The 20897-nt window shown below is 36.5% G+C and overlaps 1 protein-coding gene across 5 annotated transcripts in view; it reads left to right on the top strand.

Moving 5' to 3' along the window:
• Window positions 1-20897, top strand: part of RNF13 (ring finger protein 13) — a 162556-nt gene that overhangs the window by 78436 nt on the left and 63223 nt on the right. For 4 of the 5 annotated variants that reach the window (XM_026497269.4, XM_026497268.4, XM_057315942.1 and 1 more), the window contains one exon: window positions 15259-15346. In XM_026497269.4, the coding sequence (XP_026353054.1) occupies window positions 15259-15346 (88 nt within the window). Of the gene's footprint in view, window positions 1-15258; window positions 15357-20897 lie in introns of those variants that run through there. The other variant, XM_026497271.4, reaches the window with a different exon arrangement.

The raw sequence follows: 20897 nt of genomic DNA, 5'->3' as shown, positions 1-20897 counted from the left end.
CCACATTGGGCAGGGAGCCTACTTAAAAAAAAAATAATTAGCTTCCTTTATACACATGTATATTTCCTTTTTAATGTTTATGTAATAGTAAAATGATAAAATATTCTTCTTATACCAGGGAAGTAATATTCATCAAAAGAAACCTAAAAAATAGTAAATTACATGTACTTTACCCTAACCTAATGAAATGTGTAATGCCCATGACTTTGTTTACATATCTCTTCCCCACACATTCTTTTGCTTCGAAATCAAGATGTTCAGATTACTCAGATACACAATAAATGAAGAATATCTAGGAGGGAGAAAAGATAGGATGTAAAGAAGAGGAAAAGATGGATTATATCATTGAACTCCTCTTAATGAGAGAGAAATGTCACTTGAGTCTAGTACCATCTTCTGTGGAGTAGCTTTTCCCAACATGGCCTGTAGTGATCCCAAAATAACATGGGGGAGAGAATGGTGTTGGAATGGGATTTAATCTTGACAGGATTACTTGCTATAGTTATGGATCTTACTTCAGCCATTGATTGTTCCCTGCTCTAAGATTTCTAGGAATTTTTATCCTATAGGTAGAATTAACAGTTTTTACATTGACATCTAAGTCTACTAGTGCTGCTCCATTGTCATCTGCATTGCTTTGATCATTTGAGAAAGAGATTTTACTTAATTTCTTTTTACTTCCTTAGATGAAAAAGGAAGATCATAGGCAGGTTTTGAGAACATCTTTATTCTCTAAGTCTCCCATTAATTTCTTTTTTAAAATTTCTTTCCCTTTTAATGAAAACAACTTTTTCTTCTGTGTTAGACATCTAGGCTGGGAGAAAAGGGGTAGTTTGTGCCAGGCTGATGGTTGAGTTACCGTGGCTTTGTGTTGGCAATTCCGAAAGAAAACCAACTTTCCAGAGAATTTTTTAAGTTGGCGTTTGGAAGCAGAGTTAGACCACATTTTCTTTAGAAGATCCATAGAAGTCCCAGAGAGGTCGGATTGTAAAGTGAAGCTCCAGTTTTTTCAGATTCTGCTAGAACTGCCAATACCCAGTGTATAGCCAGCATGGTCAGAAGAGGCTAGGTTCCAGAACCACCCGGGATCTTTTATATACTGTTTTCTTTTTTGTTTTGACTTTTTACCTTTTTGTGTTTTGAAATTAGCATACACAAAAAGTATTCATTATGTATATACAGTCTAATAGTAAATGAATATCGGAATACTCACTACTCAAGTTTGAGACCTGTTACTTACTAATGTTCATTAGTTAATGTTAATCAAATTTCATTAAAGTCTCCATTAGGTAATTTTTTTTCCTTTTAAGTTTTATTCTAACTACAGATCATATTAAACTAGTATTAATTTCCAATCTTCATGAGGAAGCTTCCTATTAGAATATTTTAATAGTAATTTCAAATGTTTTAATAGAGTGATGTTAAGTATATAACAAAGTGATTGCTTGATAAAGCTGCTCATTTTCTGTCTTGTATTTGAAAAAGCTTGTGATGAAAAAAATTCTTTGCTAAGGCCAGACCAAACCCCAAAAGTACTGTGCATTTCCTATTTCTTTACAGTAGATTCTCATTTTATATATTATTATTTTATTTCTCCTTAGCTTGATTATAGCCTGAAAAACCCATGGGTACTTTCTCACGTCAGCTTCTTGGGAGTAGAACTTAACATTTTATGAAGTTCTGTATACTGAGTTTTTTAGTGGAGTGCCTGGAGCACCAAAATGAATGAGCAGTAAAGGAGGGCGCATGTTCAGAGTTCTACCACTGGGTGGTGCTGAGCATCAAAATGCTCATTGTAATTGTTCCCTCAGTTACATTTCAAGTGTAGTACAAGTCTGTCAGTACGTGGGAATTCTTGGTTGGCTCATAGTAAGTGCAGAGTTGTCTTTTGTTACACAAAAAGTTCTTTCAACAAGCTTTATTTACAGTGGTAGGTGGGTTGAAATGGAGCTTCTTATTCTCATTAGGATGAGAAATAATTAAGATTTGATTAGAATAGAATATGAGTCCCAGCAGTATCAAAAAATATGAATTTTGATATTTTTCATTTTAACATCAATTTAATATGCATCTATAACTAGAGAATAATTTATGGATACTTCTATTAAATTGCAATTCTGAAAATTTATTTAGGCAACTTTTAACTAATGTGGTTAATTCTAACTGGTAAAGTTCATTGCAAAGTGGTTTTTTTTAACAGCATCTTCAAACTAGTGACAATCTTAGAAATAGCCGCACATAAAGGTTTATTTGGGTTTACTTTAACGTCTTTAAGAAAAAAAAAGGATTATTTTTAGTTTTAATTTATTGTACTAATCATGCCCCAGATAAAATATTAAAACTTCATTGGGGACAGCCACATTTAGAGACCCATCAGCTAAAGACTTTGACTTTGTGATGGTGTGTTGCAGAATATTATTGCTGCAATGAAGATCATAAGTTTTTTTTTCTGATTGCAGACTATCTATAGAACATTAAGAACTCATTATATAAATAGGTTTTCAACTTTTTTGTTTTAAAGATTTTATTTATTATTTATTTGACAGAGACAGCCAGCGAGAGAGGGAACACAAGCAGGGGGAGTGGGAGAGGAAGAAGCAGGCTCCTAGCAGAGGAGCCTGATGTGGGGCTCGATCCCAGAACGCTGGGATCACGCCCTGAGCCGAAGGCAGACGCTTAACGACTGTGCCACCCGGGCGCCTCTAGGTTTTCAACTTTTTTGACTGTAAGAAAGTACAGCCAAATCCGCAATAAGAAATCTTTTTTTATCCTTGCCCCAAATACATATACAACACATAGCCAATAATAAAGTTTGATGAAATAATATTTATGAATACCCTATAATATTCTGCTATATGAAATTTCTTTTTATTAAAAAAAAAAAGTTCACCCAAGTCCACTAAATTATTTTATTACCCACAGTTTTATACTACCTTCAGTATTTAAAAATTGCTTTCCCATGTACCAAAACAAAGATTGACTTTAAAATGCTGCCACTGGAATGTAACCCAAACTCTTTAATTTTTAAAGTTCCCAAGGATTCTATCTTCTGTTTTCTGCTATACTTGAAACAAATAAGTGTGGCTTTGCATACAAACACAGATTGTACCAGCCCTGCCAAAATTATTTTCTAATTAAACAAGTTCAGCTTTTCTCCAATCTTAAATAAACGTATGCCATTTGTCAGAAGGTCAACACTCTTGAAATATAACCTTATATAAGAGAGGAAACATGCCTTTGTATCACGATAATGTCACAACGGTTCAGCATTAAAACCACATACTTTTCTTGACAACTTTTCTTAGAACTTTTATGTACTTATTTTTTAAGAGTTGAATTCTTACCAGGTTTACTTCTTTGTTTCTTTACCACAGAAAAGAGGTAAGGGTGGAGGAAGGCTGGAATGACTACTAGTAGCCTACTGCTAGTGAGTACAGACAGAGAGGAAGTGACATTTAACACTTTAAAGAGAAAAACCAGCTAGGGTCTGGTGAAGCCTGTTCATGATGATCCCCCAAGTCACTGGAAAAGGTCAAATCATATTTGGTACCTTTTACTGAGAAAGCTGGGAAAATGCAAAATATTTGAGAAACATTTTTATCCATGATGACTGAAGTAAAATTTTTGGCATGTTTTTTAGGGGGAACTAAGCAACAGATACAGGAACTTTTACTTTTGTGGCATACGTCTTGTTGGGTAGGGCTGGTCAGACTATTACCTTAGTTGTGATTTAGTTTGATTAAACCAGTATTTATATATAGAGAGAGCTTCTTCTAGGCTTGAGAGATATACAAACAAACAAGCTAGTTCCTTTCCTTAAGGAGCATAAAATATCGCATCCAAAGTACTCTAAATGTTATTTTATCATCTTTATTTTTCAAGATGATAACAGGCTTAGTTTTCTGATAATTAATGTTTTTACCAAGATGTTCTTTATCAGGATAGGGAAGTTCCCTTTTATTTCTAATTTTTTAATTCAGTGATACCATTTTAATATCAGTGATATCAAACAATATCATTGAAAAGTGTGGTCATTACATTTTCAAGGCCTGCCCCATGCCAGCACTGAAGTGTTTACCAAAAAATCAGGAGACATAGTTCCAGCTATCATATATTAAGCATAATGGCTATATTTAGGAATCAGTGTTTCATAGATTCTAGCATTATCTCCACATTTCTCATAGGGGAGCAGTGAAGAAACCCTACCTGAACTAGTGTTCATGGGGCCTGTTGAATTCTCATAATAGCTGCAAGTCAGTGAACTAGGAATTCTCTTCTAGGAAGCTTAACGTGTATTGGAGCGTGAGGTAAAGTTAGCTAGCAAGCTGTGGCCAATAAACTTGTTTCTTATTACCAATAAAAGAAGCAAATTTTAGCTCCTTTGCATTTTTTTCTTTTTATTGTCTCTAAGCAGATATGTCCTGTAATTCATATGTACCTATCCTGATCATCCTCCCTGTCGTGAAATTGAATGAAGGGTGGTGATGCTTCCATTTGCATTTGTGCTCACCTGCTCTGTACATTAAGGACTGCAGCTTTAAAAGGCAATAAACCAAGAGGTAGAGTTCTTGGTGCAACAATTTATATCCTTTCTAGTGAACTGAAGTCACTAAATTCTCAAACTTTGATATGGAGTAGTCATTAAGGATCCCATATTTGGAGGATGGTCTCTTTCACGGTACAACTTTGGACTTACCCCGCTCTCTTTTTTTTTAATGTTTTTTTTATTATATTATGTTAGTCACCATACAGTACATCCCTGGTTTTTGATGTAAAGTTCGATGATTCATTAGTTGCGTATAACACCCAGTGCACCATGCAATACGTGCCCTCCTTACTACCCATCACCAGTCTATCCCATTCCCCCACCCCCCTCCCCTCTGAAGCCCTCAGTTTGTTTCTGAGTCCATAGTCTCTCATGCTTCATTCCCCCTTCTGATTACCCCCCCTTTCTTTATCCCTTTCTTCCCCTACCAATCTTCCTAGTTCTTATGTTCCATAGATGACAGAAATCATATGATAATTGTCTTTCTCTGCTTGACTTATTTCACTTAGCATTATCTCCTCCAGTGCCGTCCATGTTGTAGCAAATGTTGAGAACTCGTTCTTTCTGATAGCTGAGTAATATTCCATTGTATATATGGACCACAACTTCTTAATCCAGTCATCTGTTGAAGGGCATCTTGGCTCATTCCACGATTTAGCTATTGTGGGCAATGCTGCTATGAACATTGGGGTGCATATGGCCCTTCTGTTCACTACGTCTGTATCTTTGGGGTAAATACCCAGTAGTGCAATGGCCGAGTCATAGGGTAGCTCAATTTTTAACTTTTTAAGGGACCTCCGCACTGTTTTCCAGAGTGGCTGTACCAACTTGCATTCCCACCAACAATGTAGGAGGGATCCCCCTTCTCCTCATCCTCTCCAACAATTGTTGTTTCTTGCCTTGTCAATTTTTGCCATTCTAACTGGCGTAAGATGGTATCTTAGTGTGGTTTTTATTTGAATTTCCCTGATGGCTAATGATTTTGAACATTTTTTCATGTGTCTGTTAGCCATTTGTATGTCATCATTGGAAAAGTGTCTGTTCATATCTTCTGCCCATGTTATGATTTGTTTGTTTCTCACGTATTGAGTTTGAGAAGTTCTTTGTAGATCTTGGATACCAGTCTTTTATATGTAGTATCATTTGCAAATACCCTGCTCTCTTAAGAGCGGGGTGGTAAGGACTCTACCTTCAGACTCTCTAGCAAGTACTGTATAGCTTTGGACCTTGCTAAAGGAACTTTTGCTGCTAACTATACATAATTTTATCCTTTGGTAGTCTAAGCTGTATTCAGTGGCCAGAATATCTCTTGGACTTTTCGCATACTCTCATAATAGTACTTAGAGCATATGGGTAAATACAAAGGCCTGATCACCTTTAAATTCCTTAAACAGTTTAAAATATACTGATATCCTTTGGAACTGGATGAGGAACAGGGCAGTAGCCTTTACTTCGGAAAAAAAGGAAACAAATAGAATAAAAAAAGGCTTAATGAGACTATTAAGATTTTTGTTCTACCATAAGATAGGTTGCAAATTAAAGCAAAAAATATGAAATAATAGAGATGAAGGGGGAAGCACATAATCTCAGAGGCCTCTAATGGTCATCTAATAAAGTCTTTATGAAAAGAAGGTAGTAGCAACTTTTAATTCTTAGATACTTTCTGCAGATGAAGAGAGCTGAGGAAATAAACTGTTAGCGTTGAAATGAAGCAGAAACTCTTACTCTAGCCAGGTAGTGGTGGTGAGGTGGACTTCTCAGACACGTGCCCTTGTTAGTTAGGGTCATTAATGGATGTCCATCTGCACTCTTTGTCTAGTAGTATTGAAATCCCTGATACCGGGTACCTATCAAAGGCCTAATTGAGAGAAGAATTTTTTATGGAATTTGTCGTTTTTGCAGTCTTAACTGAATAGTCTAAAATCCATCCCCCCATCAGGGCAGATCTTTAGAAAGCTGAGGACATGGATCAAACAAAATTGGTCCCCATCAGATTGTTTGACTCAGATGAACTTGGCATGATACCATCATTTTGTATTAAGAAATACCATGAGAAGCAGCTCTACCTCATTGTATTTATCTTTTTTTTTTTAAGATTTTATTTATTTATTTGACAGAGATAGAGACAGCCAGCGAGAGAGGGAACACAAGCAGGGGGAGTGGGAGAGGAAGAAGCAGGCTCCTAGCGGAGGAGCCTGATGTGGGGCTCGATCCCATAACGCCGGGATCACGCCCCGAGCCGAAGGCAGACGCTTAACCGCTGTGCCACCCAGGTGCCCCTCATTGTATTTATCTTAATGTAGCTAACATTTTAAGAATTACTTGTCCTACTAGGAGGGTCCGAAGATAGAGATATTTACAACTTACTTTTATCTTGCTTTAGTATGTATGTTTGCACTAGAATCGTTTCGCTTGTTCTTATTACTAGAATAATCATCAAAATGAATTCTAAACAGTTAAATCAGGTAGCAGAGGACGGGACTGGAGGAGATAATGCTAAGCGAAATAAGTCAAGCAGAGAAAGACAATTATCATATGGTTTCACTCATTTATGGAACATAAGAAGTAGGTAGATTGGTAGGAGAAGAAAGGGAAGAAGAAAGGGGGGGTAAACAGAAGGGGGAATGAACCATGAGAGACTATGGACTCTGGGAAACACTGAGGGCTTCAGAGGGGAGGTGGGTGGGGGAATGGGATAGGCCGGTATTAAGGAGGGCACGTATTGCATGGTACACTGGGTGTTATACCCAAGTAATGAATCATGGAACTTTACATCAAAAACTAGGGATGTACTGTATGGTGTCTAACATAATAAAAAATTATTATAAAAATAAAATCAGGTAGCAGATACCTTCAGGAAAGCTAAACCTCATCAGCCAGCCAGCCAGCAAGTTTTTCTGAGCAGTGTTCATGTGTGTATTTGCCACCAGTATGCCTACTTGGTAAAGAGTCTCTTCAATCTTTTGCCAATATTTTTATTGGGTTGTTTTCTTATTAATAAGTTTTGAAAGTTCTTGATATATTCTGGAATGTAAATCCTTTATCAGATATGCATGGTGCAAACATTTTCTTCTAGCCTATGGCTTGTTTATTCTTCACAATGTCTTTCAAAGAGAAGAAATTAATTTTGAGGAGACCCGCTTTTTTTTGTAAAATGCATTATGCTTTTGATGTTGTAAGAAAGAAACATTTGCCTTCCTAAGGTCACAGAAATTTCTCCTTATATTTTCCTCTGGAAATTTCGCAGTGTTATGTTTTAAATTGAGGTCTAAGTGGTTCATTTTTAGTTAGTATTTGAATTTGGTGCAAGGGATGCATCAATATTCTTTGTTTTTTTAGCATATGGGGATCTAATTGTTCCAGCACCATTTATTGAAGATTATCCTTTTTCTTTCATTTTTTTAATTGAAGTATAGTTGACACATGTTACATTAGTTTCAGGTGTACAACATAGTGATTCCAACTCTATATGTTATATGGTACTCACCATAAGTGTAGCTACCATCTCACCATACGACACTATCACAATACCGTTAACGGTGTTCTCTGCTGTACCTTTCACCCCTGTCACTTACTCATTCTATAACTGGAAACCTGTACTTGCCACTCATCTTCACCCTTTTTTGCCTCTGACAACAACCAGTTTGTTCTCTGTATTTATGCCGTTTCTGCTTTGCTTTGGTTTTTAGATTTCACATATAAATCAAATCTTTTGGTGTTTGTCTTTCTCTGTCTTACTTATTTCACAAATACCCAGTAGCAGAATTACCAGGTTTTATGGTATTTCTATTTTTAATTTTTGAGAAACCTCTGAATTGTTTTCCACAGTGGCTGTACTAATGTATATTGCCACCAGCAGTTCACTAGGGTTCCTTTTTCTCCATATCCTCATCAACACATACTTTGGCGTTGAGTTGTATGCTTTATATATTTTGGATATTAACTTCTAATCAAATCATGTGCAAATATCTTCTCCCATTCAGTAGGTTGCCTTTTCATTTTGTTGATGATTTCTTTCACTCTGCAAAAGCTTTTTATTTTGGTGTAGTCCCAGTAGTTTATTTTTGCTCTTGTTTCCCTTGTCTGAGGAGACAAAATATCTTTATACTGTTTTCATAACACCTATGTAGTTATATTTACTGCTGCTACTTATTTTGTGTAGATTCAAGTTATTGGCTGTTCTTCATTTCATTGATTTAAGCCCGAAAGACTCCTTTTGATATTTCTTGTAGGGCCACTGACATAGATTCTCTCAGTTTTTGTTCATCTGGAAATATCTTAATTTCACCTTCATGTTTTTTTTAAAGATTCTGTTTTATTTTAGGGAGAGAGAAAGAGAGAGTGAGCAAGTGTGTGGGGGGTCGGTACAAGCAGACTCTGCACTAAGCCTGAGTTGGGGCTCGATCTCAGGACTCTGAGATCATGACCAGAGCCAAAAATCAAGAGTCAGTTGCTCAGCTGACTGAGCCACCCAGGTGCTCCTCACCTTCATTTCTGAAGGAAGTTTAAGCTGGTTGCAGAATTCTAAACTCAGTTGTTTCCTCTTGCAGCCTTTTATTAATTCATCTAAGTAGATGATTATGTCAACTTACAAATTAAGAGCATCTTCTTTTGTAATCTACGTTCACTCTTTCTTTCTCTCTTCCCCACCCCCACTGCCCCGTGCCTCCCACCTTCCTTATTTCATTGGCCAGAACTTCAGTACAATGCTGAATAGATGTGGTGAGAATGAACATCTTTCTCTCTCATCTTATTCAGGAGAAAACATTCAGTGTTTTACCAGAAAATATGTTGATTGTGGGATTTTTTTTAGATAACACTAATAATGTAGAAATATTTTAAAATGTCAATATGAAGTGTGAACTCAAGTTCATTCTGGGGCAGGAAAGTAGATTGAGAGCCAAAAGAAAATAAAAGATGCTTTAAAGTCACTGAAAGTATCATGATTAAATTTAGTCATTCTCTTCCTAGTAGTCAAGCACTTACAATGCATCTTGAGATAGGTGTATTTTTTTATATTTATACCCAAGCCAGGTAGACTTTCCAGGTAGAATTTCCCTAATATTTATTACGTCTTTTTTTACTTCTATTACTACTTTACTTGTTTTAGTAAATAAAATTATAACATGTCACAGAAATTTACCTCTAAATCATATTTTCATTCTGAATGAATTACAATCTGACATATTTCAGTATATTCTTTCAGCTTCCTAGTTAAAAATAAATGACCTTTTTACACTTAAGATGGTGAAATAATGAACTATATTTAGGGTTGTATTATCACTAAAATTAGAAGAGAATATATTTGAAATTGGCTGCTATTTTGAATCAAACATGTTTTGTCCCATCACTTGAAAGCAGATGTTCTTAGAAACATGGGTCATCTGTAGGAGATATGTGTATGGTGTTCATGGAATGTTACCTGTCTGTCCAAAATAATCCTGGTTTTGAGCTTGCCTTTTCACTGTTGTTCAGATGTTACAAATTATTCTTCATTCAAGGAAAAAACAAATCTATAATTCAGATAAAGACTTTAGAACTTGAAATGTGTTTCAAATTTAAAAAAATGTTCTTGTTACAAGTGTCTGTGCTGTCAATAATTGGGTTCTTTTCAAGGTTATTTTCCATCAAGGAAAGTCAGCTCTGTTGAATTTTTACCATTCTCGCAGGTATATAGTTTAGAGATATACATAGGTCTGTTTATGTGTAGCAGCTCCCCTCAGAGGAAAAACAAAGTACACTTAGTTCACATACAGATATTAAAGGGGTTTGAAGGCTATAAGAAATGTAAAACTGTGGATGGATTATGTTTTATTAAAAGTTTAATTATTGGGGCACCTGGGTGGCTCAGTCATTAAGTATCTGCCTTCGGCTCAGGTCATGATCCCAGGGTCCTGGGATCGAGCCCCACATTGGGCTCCCTGCTCTGCTGGGAGCCTGCTTCTTCCTCTCCCATTCCCCCTGCTTGTGTTCCCTCTCTCGCTGGCTCTCTGTCAAATAAATAAATAAAATCTTAAAAAAAAAAAAAAAGTTTAGTTATTTTTAACAACCAGGTGGCAATCTAGCCACCATAGATTTATAGAATAAATCTATATTCCAAATATTTGTTGAATGAATGAGTGAATTAATTTGCCAAAAATCTTTAAATTTTTATCTCAAGTCTAATTAATCTATTGTATTCTATCTACCTAGAAAAATCTATATATAGAAACCTCACTACCTTTCCCATACAGTGTACTCCGAGACATTCCTTTCACTTTCCTTGTGAAAACAAGCTCTGCTTCTCAAGCTTTCCCCATTTTTGTTTAAGCATATTCCCCAAGTTTCCTAGGTTCAAAAAGTAGTTTATGAAGAAGAATAAAAGCTGGTGTTCTTTCATATCATTGCCATCATTCTATCCTGCCTTTTCATAACAGCTCCAGATCTTCAGTTTCTCCTTTCTTTTCAATTTAGGTAGACCAGATTTATTCTAAAATACTGCCTCAGCCATGCCAGCCCCTTCTGTGAACCCTAACAGAGTAGACCTGTCTGTTTTTCAGAGTGGTCTTCAGGGTAGTCCTGCACAATCTGGCCCTTTGTTTTCTTTCTTCTCACCGTGGATTCTCCAAGAGCAACAATAAAAATCAATAGCAGTGACAGTACTCATAACTAGCACTTATTTAATAAGTGCCAGATACTGTCTATTTTAAGTGCTCTACCTATATTAAATCATTTAATCCTCAGAATAACTCTTTTTAAGTTGGATATATTATCGGGCTCATGTTTCAGAGAAGTTACCCTTACTTGCCTAAATTTGTACAACTTGTATATGACAGAGTCAGAATTCAAATCCAGGTAATCTTGTTCCGGGAGTTTATATTTTTAACTTTTCTGCTGATGTTCCTTTCAGTACCATTCTTCTTTATTTAGTAATGCCAACCGTGTTTTATTTTGTTTTGTTTTTAATAGGCCTTGCTAGGTCCTTTTGTTCTTTCTCTTTTCTATCATACGAGAAATTTCCCCCAATTCTTTTCTACTGTTTGCTCAAATTTCTTCTCTTTGATAAAGTGTAATTCAGGTCCCATAAAATCTGTGATAAGCATTTTACCCACTAAGTATTTCCCCTCTAACTTTCCATAAACTCCATGACAATATTTTAGCACTTTTCTTCTTGGCTTATACTCTGTTTTGCATATAGGTTTCGTTTGACCCACAAGGTTTTATGATCATGTTGTCTAAGTTTTGATGATTTCTCAGTTCAGTTCCTTTTCCCACACATTTGTAAAATGTTAAGTAAGATTAATAATTCTGGTTCTCCTCCTGATTTCATTGGGAAACCCCATGCTTCTCTATCTAATCAGATAAAATTATGTTCCAATCTCAGCTCTGCCTAAATGTGATTGTAGGGCACTTTCGCTTACCTCATTTTTCCTCATTTCCTCTACTTTGTTGAGGTGTGTTAGGTATTGGAGATAGTATATTTAAAGCACTAGCATATAGAAGCTTCCTTTATTCATTATAGCTTTTAGTCTGGAGCCTTCTTACACGTATTCTATCAACAGTTTCCCCCCAGCTTCTCATGCCTTTGTATCCTGTAAAAGATCTCTACTTATGATCTTGACAGCTCAATCAGTTCTTCTTACAAGACTTGTTTTAATAGTGACAGTATTACCAATTTGTCCCATCTGGAAATAAGATGAACTATTGTGTCATTTCCAGGGTTCCTTTTAGAACCTTACTGAAGGTTTTTCCGTTAGCAGTTTGCTATCTTCGGACACACTGGCTACTTTCTATAACAAGCCAGCAGTCCCGTATTTCTCTAGAACTCTTGGATAGGTACCGCCTGGTCTACATAATTTAGTTGCAGCTTATTTATTAGATGTAAAATATTTAGAGCATTTACCACAATTTGAGCTAATAGCTCTGATCAGTCTCCTTAAAAAAGGCGAATTGGCAATACAATTCAGAAGGCTTTTTCATGAAATTTTCAGTTTTGATATCTCTTTTGGAATTTAGGTTTGTTCACGGTATGTGCTTTTTATTCATGAATCTTTGAGTTCTTTGCCTCCATCTGATACCATGTGTTTGAGGTTGCATTTTATGAATGTGAAACCTTGCACATGCTTACTAAATGATTTAGGTTTTATTTCTGCCTCATGTTCTTAAAAATACCAGCTGCTGCTTAGTTAAAAATGTAATTTATTTTGACGCACAAGTTTTGTAGTTCATAAACATGGATATAGTTTCCTTGTTTGTATTCGTAAGTCTGTTGGTCCATATGTTAATGTGTTTCTTGATTTAATTTTAATACTTTATTTTAGAGATCAATAAAAACAACAAAAGCCTTAGGGAAGACTTCTTGTTAAATTTTGTGAACACATGTTTCTAATTTTTGGAATTCACACTGTACGTTCAAAATTCCTGCCTATTTTAGTGGTTTTCTAAGTTTTCTATTTTAGGAATTTTATTATTTTGTTAGCAGAGAACAGCCTCTGATACTGATATAATATTATATTGTATTTATGGAAACAATTGTGTTTTGGATGTATGAAGGAAACATTTCTCCTCAGTTGCTCCATGCAGTTTTAAGAATCTAATGGCTAGATTTAATTACACATGTAGCAGATTGTTGTAAATCCATTAAATTATATTGGTGGTTCTTAACATTTGGGAGTTCAGAAAGCCTTTTGTAAATTGATGGCTTTATCCCTTCTTACCAGAAAAGCTCACACATAGACAACTGCAGGAGATTTAAGGACCCCATGAAAGATTTTTTTTTTTTTTGAAATGGAATAGTACATGTATACATAAGTATAATATAAGGCACTATATAAGATCTTTAAGAAAAATGAAAACAAATTGATATAAGTGGTTATGTGGGTGCTTGAGAAAACACGCACAGTAGGGCATGGAACAGGGCAGGCTTCATGGAGGTCATGGAATTTGAAGTCCCCATAGGCATTCAGAAGACAAAGCCTATTCCAAACAGAGATGATAGCATGAGCAATAGAGGCAAGAAAGTACCTGACCTCTTTGGATATCCTTGAGTATTGAGATCTCTTTGAGGACAATGATTGTTTCTGATTCACCTTTGAGTTCTGCACTGTGCTGCATAGGACCTTATGTAATTTTATTATGTAAACTCAACAAATACTAGTTGAATTGAACTTTTTTTACTCTTTATCATGGTTCCTGAGACCACCTTTCTGTGTGTCCTATTATGTTGTATCTTCGCTCACAAATATATATTTTGCAGGGAAACAAGTTAAATCATGTAATTTCACTGTGCATTAATTGGCCTTAAAAAGAAAGCTAAAACTTGGTTTTTTTTGTTAGAAGAGAACAGCTTTTGATATAAATTTTATATTTCTTAAATTGTATCTCTGGGAACAATTGTTTTTTGAATGTCTTAAAGAAACATTTCTCCTCAGTTACTGGGTTAGCTTTTTGGGAACAGTTAAAATGGTCACTAAAGCATCAAATAAACTAATAGCAACCCCAACCAAGTATACTTTTGTTTAAAAGCTAAGTGAAGTCTCTTCTGCTATGGTAATAGAATGAATAAATAATAATGTATAAGTAATAAATAAGAAATAAGATTTAGAAACTATGATCTCTTTCTTAAGAGTATTTTTTCCCTCCCCTTGAAAAAGCAGTAATATCCATGTGGAAGAAGCTTTGGAGCTAGCATTTTCTCAATTTTAGCTGGGTACTTAAAAATGCACATAGAAACAAAAAAAAAATAGCAAACTTTCTTGATTATTGAGATTTTCTTGCAGGACTGCAAAACATTCCTTGTAATTTTGTTGGCTGGTTAGTTTTCTTACCGTGTTCCTAACATTAGAGCAGTAGGTTCTGTGTTGGTGAACTATTTATGCTACTTTAATCAGTTTTTTAAAAAATCTCTGCCTAATTTTCTTTCTTGTGTTTGTAGTGTTATAATGTGGGCTATTTGAGTACACATTTTATATGTTTACTCTCTCTCTTTTTTTTTTTTTAGATTGTATTTATTTATTTGACAGAGATAGAGACAGCCAGCGAGAGAGGGAACACAGGCAGGGGGAGTGGGAGAGGAAGAAGCAGGCTCATAGCGGAGAAGCCTGATGTGGGGCTCGATCCCATAACGCCGGGATCACGCCCTGAGCCGAAGGCAGACGCCCAACCGCTGTGCCACCCAGGCGCCCCTATACGTTTACTCTTGAATGAGTAATATTTAGTGAGTGCCTACTCTGTGAAGCTGTTTCACAGGTGCTAATTCCTTGAGGCACTCATCGCCTACAGACTGGGTTTTTTTTTTTTTCATTGATAGGATAAAATTATTCTGATTAATCCACATGAAGAAAAATAATTTGTCCAACTTTGTTCCCCTAATAAGCAGCAGAGGTAGATTTGAATGCAAAGGGCTGATGACTCTTGAGCCTGATCATAGCAAGTCTCTACCTGTTAGAGCTAGACGGGTTTATTGCTTTGGATCCTTTTAGTATTTTAGCTTTATCTGTCCTTTATTTGCTTCTCATTCACTTCAGGCCGTGAATGAAATCAAGAAGATATCCAAAGTCATTGATAATCAATTATAAAGCATATTATGTTTCAAGAACATTTTGAGATCCATTCTTACATATGTACATAGTCTAGTCCTAGACACGTGTATATTTGCTGATTTATGTTGAAGTTGAGGGACTGTATGACAGAGCACTCTCTTCCTCATAATGTGATTGTTTTCTGACTTGCAGGTTTTAAATGCACAGAGAGCAGGATACAAAGCAGCCATAGTTCACAATGTTGACTCTGATGACCTCATTAGCATGGGATCCAACGACAGTAAGTACAGGTATCACTTTTCTTCTCTCCTGTTTGACAGATCTTTTGAAACTAAAACTTAACAAGGTTTTTCCCCCTCTCATTTTCTGTTTAAAAAGCAAAATTTCTTTTCTTTCACAAAGGTAACTCATCCTAACCCTCTTGGGACAATTTTATTCATATTGAAGTGGAATTGACTTGTTCTTTTCTGAACAGTTGTTTTGTTTTCTTTTACCTTTGTGTTTCATTTTAGAAGATGTGTTGATATTTCGGCAAAACCCAAGAGAAAATCAAAGCTTTTAATAAAGATGAACATGCTGAGTTAAGGATCCCATAGAAGAATTCTGGTGATTTATTTATAGATTTACAATATTAAATATATGTGTCTATACTAAGTAGCTACTGTATTCTTATTTCAAAGCCACATACTTGTACTTTCTTACACCAGTTGGTTATTAGCTTCTTAACATACATTGACATGCCTGTAGCTTTTCATTCAAAATGGGAATGTTTTCCCTTATTCTCTACCAAATATTAGCTTGTAGGGAAAATGAGCCAATTTTAACCAAATAACTGGTTTTAACCAATGACTTTTAAGCTCTGTGCTTCCACCTAATTTGGTGAGAGTGATGAAGGTATCTTTTGTTATGTTAATGATGTGACTTTGGGACCCCATCTAAGGATGAGGGCTGACTGCCAGGAAAAACAACTCTGTGATGAGTGGGTTGGAGCTTTTAGTCAGTCTGTGTCCCCCCGCCCCCCCCCCACACACACACCCATCCCTGGGGAGAGGCAGAGGACTGGAGTTTGAATAGATTTCCAGTGGCCAGTGGTTTAATCAGTCATGCCTGTGTAATGGAGTCTCCATAAAAACCCAAAAGGACAGGGTTCAGAGAGCTTCTAGGTTGGTGAACATGTGGAGATTTGGGGAGAGTTCCGTGCCTGGAAAGGGCATGGAAACTCCATGTCCGTTCTCACACACCTGGCCCTACTCATCTCTTCCATCTGGCTGTTCTTGAGTTATATTCTTTCATAATAAACCTAATCCAGTAAGTAGATTGTTTCTCTGAGTTCTGTGAGCCACTCTAGAAAATTAATTGAACCCAAGAGGGGAGTATCAGTGGAACCTCTAACCTATAGCCAGTGAATCAAAAGCACAGGTGATAACCTGGACTTAAAATTAGTGTCTGAAGGGTTGGGGGCAGTCATATGAGACTAAACCTTTAACCTGTGGAATCTGATGCTATCTCTAAGTAGATAATGTCAGAATTGAGTTGAGTTGTTCCATGGTGTGGGGGAGATCCCCCATATGTCCATTGAAAATTGGGTTCAGAACCCAGAACACACTGCCAACATTAATGATTAAGTATTTTATTTTTGTTTTTCTTCTAGCACATAACCATAATACGTCTGGCTACTAAGTGCCATTGAGTCACATGGGCAAGAAAGAGCTTGGAGCAAAGAGCAGACATAAAGCTATGGACTGGTATCCTACATTAGAATATATTTAAGACTTTAAATAATTAGATCCTCAATAGGAAATATTTTGGAGTCCTTGACTAAATTTTTTATAGCTTAAGACAGTATTAGTTGTTGTTGTTTGAGTAGAACCCTTTACTTCTTACCCCTAGGAGAATCTGAGGCAAAATTATAATTTATAAAAAGTAAAACTTGGCAATAAGTTTTTTTGTTAATTTCTAAATGTATTTAAAATTATTATTTAACATTCTAGCTGATTAAATCATTATAATGCATGAGGTACCCTTAGGAGGTTCTAGCATTTCACAAAAAGTTTAACAATCACTGCTGGGAATTAGAGGAATTGATGAAGGTAATTTACTTGCCAAATAAACTAGTTCTGTTGGTAGTGCAGACTTGACACAATTTTCTTCTCATTTAACTATCTCTCTTAAAAGATATGTATATACCAGGTCAGTAATTTTTGTTACCTTTATACATTACTCGCAAAATGGAAAGCATAAATACTCAAGAAATAGGTGTGAGTTTAAATTGAAGCTCTCACTTGTATCAGCTGTATAACTTGAAGCAAGTTACTTACTCCTTGTGTGTTTTGCTGAAGTCCTGAGCCCAGTGTTTAGCAGGCTTTAGGACCTGCTCAGGTGTTTTGAGTTAAACAGATTCATATTTGTAAACTATTTACACTTTTTACATGTTTTCAATAAAAATTTTGCAAGCAGAAAGTGCCTCTTTTGTCTAATACCTGTTTTGTCTTTGTAATACCATGAAACCTTGTTGTGGTAATCATGTCAGTTCCTAAGGAAAATGTGCTAAATGTTAAAAGTAGCACATAACCATGTAATCCTGTTGTTGCCATGGAAATGTTCCAACTGAGCTATTACATTTCAAAGATTGCTCAGAATTTTGGTTCTTTATTGCTTTATTTCTGTGATAGTTTGCCCCATCCTTGTGTATGTGTGTTTTGGACATTTCATATATTCAAAAACAAATGTTGTAAAGATCTTTACCATTTTCATCTTTTCTGTTACTTGGTAGAGGAAAGGAAAGCATGGATTCATTAAAAGAGGCATGTATCTATCCCCCTTTTTAAGGCTTAGTCTACAACCACAAAGAATATTGCACATGTTCTCCTAAGAGCAGACATTCTAGTGTCTGGAAACAAAAGGAAGTTTTAAAAGCCCCTTGCTGCCAACATTTCACACAAGGAATTGGTCTCTTTTTATTTCAGCTAGGACATAGGATGGGTTAACTCAATGAGCCAATAGTATTTGTCATCTTCAGGAGGTAGCCGAATGTAATGGGGAAAACACCAGCTTTAGAACCAGGAAATGTGGGTTTATTCTTCTAGGTTAGTTAATATATGAACTAGCCTGTGCCTTTGGAAAAGTTACTTAACCTTAAAGGTGTGAATAATTTTAGTTTTTATTTGACCTCAGAAGGTTGTGAAGATCATACGAGAGCAGGTATATGGGAAAACCCATGCCATGGCAGAGTTGCAAGAGCCTAGATTAGGAGACAGAGCCTCAAGTTTGAGTCTAAGCTGTGCAAATTCCTAATTGAATAACCAGAACAGGTTATCAATATGTCTGCGTTTGTTTGTTCTCTTTTTTTCCTTGCCGTCTTCCTTCAACAGTAGTTTTTGACAGCCTACTCTTCATCAGGTACTATTTTAGGCACCATGGCTACAGCAGGGAATGAAACAGTTTAAGGCTCTGCTCTCGTATCTTTCAGTGCAGTAGCGGAATGCAGTAGTTAACAGTGTGGCTTCTGGGTACTGCCTGCTAAGGTTGGAATCGCAGCTGGATCACCTGCTAGCTGTGTGACCTTGGGAATGTTACCTTGACTCTGTAGGCCTCACCTTTCTGATCTGTAAAATGGGAATGACAATAGCACTTAACTCGTTGGGTTGTTTTTGAGGATTGAATGAATTCAGACATAGAAAGCTTCTAGAAGACTGCCTATTTCTTAGTGGTTACTTAGCTATTATCTAATAATCATATTATCATGTATTTATCATATATAATAGCTGCATTAATAATAATCATTTATGGCTACTCAGCTATTACTACTGCTATTATTACATTCTAAGGTGGGAGAGAGGAAATGAACACATAATCAAAGAGATATGCTGTATGTCAAGTAGTGATAAGTGTTTTGTCAGGGGGCTTGGGTGGCTCAGTTGGTTAAGTGACTGCCTTCGGCTTAGGTCAGGATCCAGTCCTGCATCGGGCTCCCTGCTCATTGGGGAGTCTGCTTCTCCCTCTGACCTTCCCCTCTCTCGTGCTCTCTCTCATTTTCTCTGTCTCAAATAAATAAAGAAAATCTTAAAAAAAAAATCACGTCAGGCTGAAGGGATATAGAGTGGCAGGGGTGAGAGGAGGGTGGCCATTTTAGATGGGATGGTCAGAGAAGGCTTCTATGAGGCTTTGACATTTAAACATAGGTCTACAGCGAGAGACTGAGCCATGCAGATTTCTGGAGCGGTGTTCCAAGGAAAGGGAACAGCAAGCAAATGCAAAGCTCAAAGATAAAGCATATTCGGTGTTTCACTATACTCCACTATACTCCACAATACTCCACAGCGGCTGGAGTATAGTGAGCAAGGCAGAGAGAGTGGCAGAGGATGAGGTTAGAGAAGGGGCCAGTAGCGAGATCATGTTGGGTATTTATAGGACTTTGGTATTTGTTATGTGCAGCTTTTAAACAGATATGTGAGGTGATCTTCTATTTTAAAAGGATCACTTTGGCTGTTCTTTGGAGAATATATTGAAGGTGAAAGGTGGGCAGGATTGCCAACAGAGAGACAAGTCAGAACATTGCTGCAGTAGCCAGGCCAGAGGTGTGGTGATCTGGAATATTAGCAGTGATTGTGATGGGAAGTGATGGAATTATGGCTCTGTTTTGAAGTTGATAGGATTTGATAGAATAAATAAGGAAAGGGAGGAGTCAAGAATGATTCCAAGGTGTACAGCCTGAGAAACTAGGTGAACACAGGATGCTGTTTACAGAGAGGAGAAAGACAAGGAGTAGACCTGATTGAGAGGAAAAAGACAGTGAGAGTCCCATTTGAGAAACATTAAGTTTAAAACATCTATTAGGCAATCAAGTGGAGATATTGAACAGGCAGTTGGATATATGAATCTGGAGAGGTTGGGGTTGGCCATCTAAATTGTTAATTTGTCTATGATATCATGACCATTCTATTGGCAATGTATATTTCAGAGTTGTTTTGTGGAGCAGAACTAAAATTTAGTGTTTTTTAAAGTATTTTGAGAACTAGAACATGTTTGGTTTTGTTTTCAGTAGATAAATAATATTGCAAAGTCTCCAAGATGGCATTTCATATTTGCATACACTTCTCCCCTTCTTCTGACTAAGGGGAGGAAATTTTTACATCTCTTCAGATATCATAACTCAAGGAAGTATTGTTACTTCCAATAATTGTTGACATGACAGGATATCCGAGGTGTATCATTAAGTGGAAAACACCTTATACTTTTTTTCCATTATTATATGGTCCCATTGATATAAAAATATAAAATTTTTATTGATCCCACTGATACAACAATAGTGATTAAATATTTCTTTACCAACCATGTTTGTTCCTGCCCTCCTGGGGCTTATATGGGGTGTGTTTATGTGAAACAGGGGCAGGGATGGGAAGAGAGGGAGGAAGGGAGCAAATGAGCAGAATGAATGATTATATTTACATAAAACAATCTAGAAGTGAAAAAAATGTACTCTACCAAGGATACCAAGATTTTATAACTCTAAAACTTGTTTTTATGGGGCGCCTGGGTGGCTCAGTCAGTTAAATGTCTGCCTTCGGCGCAGGTCATGATCTCAGGGTCCTGAGATCGAGTCCTGCATTGGGCTCCCTGCTCAGCAGGGAGTCTGCTTCTCCCTCTCCCTCTGTCCCCTCCTCTTTTTTTTTTATAATAATTTTTTATTATGTTATGTTAGTCACCATACAGTACATCCCAAGTTTTTGATGTAAAGTTCCATGATTCATTACTTGCGTATAACACCCAGTGCACCATGCAATACGTGCCCTCCTTAATACCCATCACTGGCCTATCCCAATCCCCCACCC

The sequence above is a fragment of the Ursus arctos genome, unplaced genomic scaffold (genome assembly GCF_023065955.2).
Source record: "Ursus arctos isolate Adak ecotype North America unplaced genomic scaffold, UrsArc2.0 scaffold_20, whole genome shotgun sequence".
In the NCBI taxonomy this organism is placed as follows: Eukaryota; Metazoa; Chordata; class Mammalia; order Carnivora; family Ursidae; genus Ursus; species Ursus arctos.
The sequence above is the reverse complement of the archived record's forward strand: the minus strand, read 5'-3'. Positions and strand labels throughout refer to the sequence as shown.